Source organism: Staurois parvus, unplaced genomic scaffold (genome assembly GCF_062004578.1).
Source record: "Staurois parvus isolate SC_StPar_1 unplaced genomic scaffold, SC_StPar_1.0 ptg003893l, whole genome shotgun sequence".
NCBI classification, from domain to species: domain Eukaryota; kingdom Metazoa; phylum Chordata; class Amphibia; order Anura; family Ranidae; genus Staurois; species Staurois parvus.
The window spans coordinates 1-10,000 of record NW_028321688.1 but is presented as its reverse complement, the minus strand read 5'-3'; the positions used below and the strand labels follow the sequence as shown (position 1 = coordinate 10,000).

The 10,000-nt window shown below is 48.5% G+C and overlaps 1 protein-coding gene across 1 annotated transcript in view; it reads right to left on the bottom strand.

Moving 5' to 3' along the window:
• LOC149427312 (transcriptional regulator ERG homolog) overlaps window positions 1-9,936 on the bottom strand; it is a gene marked incomplete at its 5' end in the record, with an annotated part of 14,022 nt that extends 4,086 nt beyond the window's left edge. Inside the window, 4 exons of the mRNA XM_089668142.1 lie at window positions 574-621; window positions 4,503-4,562; window positions 9,697-9,759; window positions 9,859-9,936. Of these exons, the coding sequence (XP_089524268.1) occupies window positions 574-621; window positions 4,503-4,562; window positions 9,697-9,759; window positions 9,859-9,936 (249 nt within the window). The remainder of the gene's footprint in view (window positions 1-573; window positions 622-4,502; window positions 4,563-9,696; window positions 9,760-9,858) is intronic.
• Between the last annotated feature and the right edge of the window lie 64 nt (window positions 9,937-10,000).

Below are 10,000 nucleotides of genomic sequence, written 5' to 3'. Positions count from 1 at the left end.
TCCCACGGAAAGCCATGGAGGGGTAATTAGAGGTAATCAGTGATAAGCCAAATACTCTATAAAAACACCGACATGTTTGTCCAATAATTAGGTGCAAGACCCAACGGTAATACCGCCCCCCCCCCCATTACCACCTGCATGAGGAGCCTCATTAACAGAGCGGTGAAACCTGAGAAGCTTGCAATCAGCGGGACACATGGAGAAGATGCTGCGTGATCAGGATTACATCAGTCTGATGTTTATGTACTCACTACGGGGTAAACTGACATGGTGTTGGGTGGGCAGCTTTAGGGAGGCCATGCAGGATAATTAGAGTGATGACCCCCCGCCTGGAAATGAATGTGTTCTCTGTACCATAACATTTACCCGGGGATTTACAGTCTTAAATTCATCTGAGCGATAAGTACAGAATAAACAAGATGCAGTTTTCACCAGTTCAATGCTTTCCTCATTGCTGTCTCTTTGAGCTCCGCTCCACCCTGCCATCTTATTATCAAGAACCTCAAAGAAGAAACTCTTTTAATCTACGGAGAGAATGAACACGCCAATCAGGTTGACTAACGTGTCACTCACCTGGATTGGACAGGCGACTGCTTGTTGGCCCCAACACCTGATAAGGGTCTGGAAAATAAAGAACGGGAGTATTAGAAGTTGGGGGGGTGGGGGAAGGAAAGACATAGAAAGCCTTCCTATCTTATAAGATGCTCAGCCCAACAGGCTCCAGCTAAAAATGCAGGAGAATGACAATGCCAAGTCAGACCCAGGAAACCCATTATTTCCTAGATAGACGATGACTAATTTTATTGGGCGTTTTTCTTTCACTGTGGCGTACCAAAAATACTATAAGGTCAAAGTTAATGTGAACCCCCATCCGTATGATGGCGTTCAGGTGTTTTCAATGAAGGGTTCTGTTAATGCCTCATCATACCAAGACTTTGTAGACAATTGTTCTTTTCCAAGCTTGTGGTAACAGTTTGGTGAAGACCCTTTTCTGTTCCACCAGGACTGTGACCCTGTGTACGAAGCCAGCTCCATAAAGACATGGGTTGATGAGTTTGGTGTGGAGGAACTCCTGTGTCCTGCACAGAGCCCTGGCCTTAACCCTACTGAACACCTTTCGGATGAATTGGAATGAGTCAGGTCTTCTCAACCAACATCTCCATAAAGACATGGTTTGGCCAGTCTGGTGTGAAGGAAATGTACAGAGCCCTGATCTCAACCCTACTGAACACTTCTGAGATGAACTGGCATGAGTCAGGTCTTCTCAACCAACATCTCAATAAAGACATGGTTTGACTAGTTTTGTGTGGAGGAACTCGAGTGTCCTGCACAGAGCCCTGGTCTTAACCCTACTGAACACCTTTCGGATGTATTGGAATGAGTCAGGTCTTCTCAACCAACATCTCAATAAAGACATAGTTTGGCCAGTCTGGTGTGAAGGAACTGTACAGAGCCCTGATCTCAACCCTGCTGAACACTTCTGAGATGAACTGGAATGAGTCAGGTCTTCTCAACCAACATCTCTATAAAGATATGGTTTGACTAGTTTTGTATGGAGGAACTTGAGTGTTCTGCACAGAGCCCTGACCTCAACTCTACTGAACACCTTTCGGATGAATTGGAATGGGTCAGGTCTTCTTAACCAACATCTCCATAAAGACATGATTTGGCTAGTTTGGTGTGGAGGAACTTGAGTGTTCTGCACAGAGCTCTGATCTCAGCCCTATTGAAAACTTTTGAGATGAACTGGATTGAACCAAGTCTTCTGACTCATTTCTATAAAGACATGGTTTGGCCAGGCTGATGTGAAGAAACTGTACAGAGCCATGATCTCAACCCTACTGAACACTTCTGAGATGAACTGGAATGAGTCAGGTCTTCTCAACCAACCTCTCCATAAAGACATGGTTTGGCCAGTCCGGTGTGAAGGAACTGTACAGAGCCCTGATCTCAACCCTACTGAACACTTCTGGAATGAACTGGAATGAGTCAGGTCTTCTCAACCAACATCTCCATAAAGACCTGAGTTGACCAGTTTGGTGTGGAGGAACTCAAGTGTCCTGCACAGAGCTCTGATCTCAACCCTATTGAACATTTTGAGATGAATTGTAATGAGTCAGGCCTTCTCAACCAACATCTCCATAAAGACCTGGGTTGACCAGTTTGGTGTGGAGGAACTGTAATGAGCACTGACCTGAAACATACTGAACACTATTGAGATGTTTTGGAATGAGTCAGGTCTTCTCAACCAATATCTCCATAAAAACCTGAGTTGACCAGTTTGGTGTGGAGGAACTCGAGTGTCCTGCACAGAGCACTAATCTCAACCCTATTAAACACTTTTGAAATGAACTAGAATGAGTCAGGTGTTCTGACTAATCTCCATAAAGACATAGTTTGGCCAGTCTGGGGTGAAGGAACTGTATAGAGCCCTGACCTAAACCCTACTGAACACTTCTGAGATAATTTGGAATGATTCAGGTCTTCTTAACCAACATCTCCATGAAGACATTGTTTGAACGGTTTGGTGTGGAGCTACTTGAGTGTCCTGCACAGAGTCCTGACCTCAACCCTACTGAACACCTTTGGGATGAATAAGAATGAGTCAGGTCTTCTCTACCAACATCTCCACAAAGACCTGAGTTGACCAGTTTGGTTTGGAGGAACTCAAGTGTCCTGCACAGAGCTCTGATCTCAACCTAATTGAACACTTTTGAGATGAACTGGAATGAGTCAGGTCTTCTGATTCATCTCCATAAAGACATGGTTTGGCCAGTCTGGTGTGAAGGAACTGTACAGAGCCCTGACCTAAACCCTACTGACCACTTTTGAGATGATTTGGAATGAGTCGGGTCTTCTCCACCACCTCCATAAAGGCATGGTTTGACTAGATTGGCGTGAAGGAATTTAACTGTCCTGCACATATCCCTTACCTCAACCCTACTTAACACCTTTGGGATAGATTGGAATGAGTCAGCTCTTCTCAACCAACATCTCTACAAAGACCTGAGTTGACCAGTTTGGTATGGAGGAACTTGAGTGTCCTGCACAGAGCTCTGATCTCAACCCCACTGAACACAATTGAGATGATTTGGAATGAGTCAGGTCTTCTCAACCAATATCTCCATAAAGACCTGAGTTGACCAGTTTGGTGTGGAGGAACTCAAGTGTCCTGCACAGAGCTCTGATCTCAACCTTATTGAACACTTTTGAGATGAACTGCAATGAGTCAGGTCTTCTGACTCATCTCCATAAAGACATAGCTTGGCTAGTCTGGGGTGAAGGAACTGTACAGAGCCCTGACCTAAACCCTACTGAACACTTTTGAGATGATTTGGAATGAGCCAGGTCTTCTCAACCATCTCTATAAAGGTATGGTTTGACTGGATTGGCGTGAAGGAATTTAGGTGTCCTGCACAGAGCCCTGACCTCAACCCTACTGAATACTTTTGGGATGAATTGCAATGAGTCAGGTCTTCTCAACCAACATCTCCATAAAGACATAGTTTGACCAGTTTAATGTGGAGGAACTCGAATGTCCTGTGCAAAGCTCTGACTTCAACCCTACTGAGCACCTTTTGGGATAAATTGGAACACAGTATAGGAACCAGGTCTTCTCATCAAACATCAGTACTGACCTCACAAACGTTATTTAGGCTAAACAGGAATCCCGGAGACACAGCCCAGAAGAGTGGAGGCTGTTAAAGTTGCAAAGGATGGGCATGGGGGCAACTCCTATTGACTGCCATTGTTTGGAATGGGATGTCCAACAAAGGTCCAAACAAAAGGTGAGAACTAGATGGTGGATACACAGTTTTGATGGGTCAGTTAAATTATCACTGGACACAATAGCTTAGATTCAGCAGCTCTTCACAAAAAGAGGAACGCCCCTTAAAAAATTAAATCCAAGTATGGAAATCTTGAAAGAGTTGAGTTGATCTATTTGGACGTTACCGGTGGGAGCTGAAATAAAAGCTTTAAAAAGGGTATAAAAAAAAAGATATAAACTCGCTTGGATTCAGTGTTGAGTGATTGTCAATCAAACTATCGCAAAAATAAAACCGAAAAACCCGCCTGGATATCAAGGGGTATTACAGGCTGGTAGCGGTTCATCAAAGCGGCAGATTTCGAAATATTGAACACGCGTGTTGGTGTGGCATTAACATGTTAAATCTTCAACGAGATTATTTTAGTGATTGGGCTCCGATGAGCATATTAGCGATAATATTTTTTTTTTCACCATGCACCTTTTTATGAACTGGGAAGTTTTACACACAATGAAGGTTGAGGTTGCAGGGACTTTCCAACTTGAAAAAAAAAGTATTTGAAAGGCAAAATATTTCCAGGCCAGCTGACAATTCTTGTCCTGAGAAGGTTTTATGCTGAGATAATCTGTTTATAATACTCCAACATAGGATATCAGACCCCCAGGGGGCTCCTCCCGGGGGAGGGGTAGAAGAATAAATGTCGGAACTTCAGCTGCACCCGTCTCCCCAACCTACCTGGAGTGGCCCGTATGGCTCCGGCGGTGCTGCTGATGGTTGGCGTCTGAGGAGGAGATCCTGCAGAAATGAACAGCCATACTCAGTGTGTTACATTAGCGACAACCTAACTCTTCATTGATAAAGTCGTCCTTACATCAGGAAACGCAGTCAGCATCCCTGCCTAAGTCACCGGTCACACCACTGCGATTTAAAAGGATAAGTTCACCTTTTGGACAAAAATAATAAACGCACATTTTTTGCAGGTAAAAAAAATGTGCATTTCTTATTTTTGTCCAAAGGAACCTGGAAAGCATCGCTCCAGTGATCAGTAGATGGCTAATACCATGTAGGTCTCGGGATGTACGGGGTGTATGGGGAAGTATGGGATGTGCAGGATGTACAGGATGTATGGGGTGTATGGCATGTATGGAGTGTACAGGATGTAGGGGATGTACGGACTGTACAGGGATGTAAGGGGTGCCCAGAGTGTATGGGGATGTATGGGGTGTACGGGAGTGTACAGAGATGTAGGGGATGTATGGGGTGTATTGGGTGTACAGAGATGTAGGGAGTGTAGGGGATGTATGTGGTGTACGGTTATGTACAGGGTATACAGGATGTACAGGGTGTATGGCGATGTACGGGATGTACAGGGTATACGGGATGTACAGGGTGTATGGGGATGTACGGGATGTATAGGGTATACGGGATGTACAGGGTGTATGGGGATCTACGGGGATGTACAGGGTATACGGGATGTACAGGGTGTATGGGAATGTACGGGATGTACAGGGTATACGGGATGTACAGGGTGTATGGGGATCTACGGGGATGTACAGGGTATACGGGATGTACAGGGTGTATAGGGATCTACGGGGATGTACAGGGTATACGGGATGTACAGGGTGTATAGGGATCTACGGGGATGTACAGGGTATACGGGATGTACAGGGTGTATGAGGATGTACGGGGATGTACAGGGTATACGGGATGTACAGGGTGTATGGGGATGTACGGGGATGTACAGGGTATACGGGATGTACAGGGTGTATGGGGATGTACGGGGATGTACAGGGTATACGGGATGTACAGGGTGTATGGGGATGTACGGGGATGTACAGGGTGTATGGGGATCTATGTGGATGTACAGGGTATACGGGATGTACAGGGTGTATGGGAATGTACGGGATGTACAGGGTATACGGGATGTACAGGGTGTATGGGGATCTACGGGGATGTACAGGGTATACGGGATGTACAGGGTGTATGGGGATCTACGGGGATGTACAGGGTATACGGGATGTACAGGGTGTATAGGGATCTACGGGGATGTACAGGGTATACGGGATGTACAGGGTGTATGGGGATGTACGGGGATGTACAGGGTATACGGGATGTACAGGGTGTATGGGGATGTACGGGGATGTACAGGGTATACGGGATGTACAGGGTGTATGGGGATGTACGGGGATGTACAGGGTATACGGGATGTACAGGGTGTATGGGGATGTACGGGGATGTACAGGGTGTATGGGGATCTATGTGGATGTACAGGGTATACGGGATGTACAGGGTGTATGGGATGTACAGGGTGTATGGGGATGTATGGGAATGTTTGGTGTGTATGGGATGTACAGGGATGTATGGGGTGTATGGGGTGTATGGGGATGTACAGAGTGTATGGAGTGTTTGGGGTGTACGGGGATGCACAGGATGTACGGGGTGTTCGGGGTGTATAGGATGTATGGAGTGTACGGGGTTTATGGAGATGTATGGGGTGTATGTAGATGTACGGGATGTACGGGATGTACAGGATGTATGGGGTGTACGGGATGTACAGGATGTACAGGATGTACGGGATGTACGGGGTGTTCGGCCGAGCAGATATTCTGACAAGAAGCTTGAATGAACTTCCACAGAGCTCCACAGCGCCATGCTAACTCATTAACAACTACAAGCCCACGGCCGCTAAGGCTGCTGGGATTTGCAGTTCATCCATCCTGAAATCGCAGCGGTGTGACCGGGCAATAAAACTGAAGTTTAATCTGCTTATTTTTACCTTCCCCAATTCCTCCTCCCCCCCCCCTCATGTTAATGAGCTTGTTAAATAAACCCTTTCCGTTTTCATACCTTATTATGGACACAGTGATGTCATCACCAGGTCTCTGTGCTTCTCTATGCAATGCAGACTGACCATGGCTGGTGGGAGGGGCCAGCAGGGGCTGTACATAGCTTTCTGAAAACATCACAGAACCCTGCCTCAGTACTGCTCTCACGAGCGCCCTCAGCCCTAATGCAAGCAGTGGGCTGGCTCTCGGGAGGAGCAATGTGATATTACAATGTGATATTGATTTGATATCTTCCTCTTTAAAACCTCTATACAGCAGCACTCGGACTGGGAGAGGGAGAGGGACGGGACTGGGAACCAGTCTGATGACCTTCATGCAAATGTGTTGACAAGGATAGGAGGAGACAGCAACGTGAGCAGAGAGATGAACTCATCAGCCTCCTGCTGCTCCTTTTTTGCCAAGTCAGCAGGTTTGGGGATCCGAGATGATATCACTGAATGTAACAGGGAAGGTGGGTGTCACCCGCCTGACCGAGCTGTGTGGCAGAGCTGTGAAAATCTCGGGACTGGATAGACAGAAAGTCAAATTCTTTGACAGACAAGGCAAGTCCTTTATATGTATTTCATCGATGTATTCGGAGGTTTTACTCGTCTGGCTGTAAATGCCAAATCTGATGGAGGTCACAGTATATACACGGCTCAGAAAAATGAAAGGAACACTTTGTAATCCGAGTCGCATCGAGTCCATGACACTCCTGGGATATGGATCTGGTCAGGTAAGTAGCAGAGGGGGTTGTTCATCAGTTTCAGCTGCTTTGGTGTTCATGAAATTAACAACAGGTGCACTAGATGGGCAACAATGAGACGACCCCCAAAACAGGAATGGTTTTACAGGTGACAGTTTTTCCCCACTCATCTTTTCTGACTGTTTTTCACTCGTTTTGCATTTGGCTCGGGTCAGTGTCACTACTGGTACCATTAGGCCATACCTGGACCCTACAGAGGTTGTACAGGCAGTCCAACTCCTCCAGAATGGCACATCAATACTTGTCATTGCCAGAAGGTTTGCTGTGTTTCCCAGCACAGTCTCAAGAGCATGGAGGAGATTCCAGGAGACAAGAGCATGGAGGAGATTCCAGGAGACAGGCAGTTCCTCTAGGAGAGCTGGACAGGGCTGTAGAAGGTCCTTAACGCATCAGCAGGACCGGTATCTGCTCCTTTGTACAAGGAGGAACAGGATGAGCCCTGCCAGAGCCCTACAAAATGACCTCCAGCAGGCCACTGGTGGGAATGTCTCTGACCAAACAATCAGAAACAGACTTCATGAGGGTGGCCTGAGGGCCCGACGTCCTCTAGTGGACCCTGTGCTCACTGCCCGGCACCATAGAGCTGGATTGGCATTTGCCATTGAACCCCAGAATTGGCAGGTCCACCACTGGTCCCCTGTGCTTTTCACAGATGAGAGCAGGTTCCCCCTGAGCACATGTGACAGACGTGAAAGGGTCTGGAGAAGCCGTGGAGAACGTTCTGCTGCCTGTAACATGGTTCAGCATGACCATTGTGGTGGGGGGTCAGTGATGGTCTGGGGAGGCATCTCCATGGAGGGACGCACAGACCTCTACAGGCTAGACAATGGACCCCTGACTGCCATTAGGTATTGGGATGAAATCCTTGAACCCATTGTCAGACCTGACGCTGGTGCAGTGGGTCCTGGGTTCCTCCTGGAGCAGTGGGTCCTGGGTTCCTCCTGGTGCAGTGGATCTTGGGTTCCTCCAGGTGCAGTGGGCCCTGGGTTCCTCCTGGTGCAGTGGATTCTGGGTTCCTCCTGGTGCAGTGGGTCCTGGGTTCCTCCTGGTGCAGTGGGTCTTGGGTTCCTCCTGTGCAGTGGGTCCTGGGTTCCTCCTGGTGCAGTGGATCTTGTGTTCCTCCTGGTGCAGTGGGTCCTGGATTCCTCCTGGTGCAGTGGATCCTGGGTTCCTCCTGGTGCAGTGGGTCCTGGGTTCCTCCTGGTGCAGTGGGTCTTGAGTTCCTCCTGGTGCAGTGGGCCCTGGGTTCCTCCTGGTGCAGTGGGCCCTGGGTTCCTCCTGGTGCAGTGGGCTCTGGGTTCCTCCTGGTGCAGTGGATCCTGAGTTCCTCCTGATGCAGTGGGTCCTGGGTTCCTCCTGGTGCAGTGGGTCCTGGGTTCCTCCTGGTGCAGTGGGTCCTGGGTTCCTCCTGGTGCAGTGTGCCCTGGGTTCCTCCTGGTGCAGGGGATCCTGGGTTCCTCCTGGTGCAGTGGGTCCTGGGTTCCTCCTGGTGCAGTGGGTCCTGGATTCCTCCTGGTGCAGTGGGTCCTGGGTTCCTCCTGGTGCAGTGGGTCCTGGGTTCCTCCTGGTGCAGTGGGTCCTGGGTTCCTCCTGGTGCAGTGGGTCCTAGGTTCCTCCTGGTGCACGACATTGCCCGGCCTCATGTGGGGAGAGTATGCAGCCAGTTCCTGGAGGATGAAGGAATTGATACCATTGAATGGCCCCCACGCTCTCCTGACCTAAATCTAATAGAACCCCTCTGGGATGTCATGTTTCGGTCCATTCGACGCCCCCAGGTTGCACCTCAGACTGTCCAGGAGCTCAGTGATGCTCTGGTCCAGATCTGGGAGGAAATCCCCCAGGACACCATCCGTGGTCTCTTTAGGACCCTCCCCCGACGTTGTCAGGCATGCATACAAGCACGTGGGGGCCACACAGACTACTGAGGACCATTCTGAGTTGCTGCAATGACATTTCAGCCAAATGGACTCGCCTGATGCAACATTTTTTTAAATTGATTTTCGGGGTGTCTTTGAATTCAGTCCTCTGTAGGTCGATCATTTTCATTTCCATCCAACAATGGGGCGTCCTTACGTTCCTCACCCATCCCCCCATCCATGTCAGTATAGAGATCCAGCAGGAGATTCCTCCCCATTGAGATCTGATGGGTTCTCAAAGTCTTCCTTTCATTTTTTGGAGCCGTGTATTAGATGAGTACTCCAGTAGAAGCCCAGCCATAACCAGCATCATCATCTATCCAATGTCACAAAGACGGGGAGTTCTCAAGGGCTCCCTCTGTCTGCCTGGATGACTGAAGCACAGGCCAACCATATATTACAGTAACACATCGGCATTGTACCTCGTTGGATGGAGCCGGTGGTGGAGTTCCAGCTTCCTCGCCGTACATCGTCATACAACGGCTCTAGGACAACACACAAGGAGACAACCGGTCAGTCTGATTTGGCTCATTCTAAGGCCAGAAAGTAGGTCACATGACTGGCCCTGGCAAATGTTGGCTCACCTGTCTTCACCGGGTTCCTCGCGGGCACTGGGTGAGCTGGAACAGTCGGAACCACCGAATAAGTAAACGTCGGACTGTCTGTAAAGAGGGGGGGAAAAAAGTAGATAATAGGTCAGTCCTTCCAGAACTGGACCGAAATGGG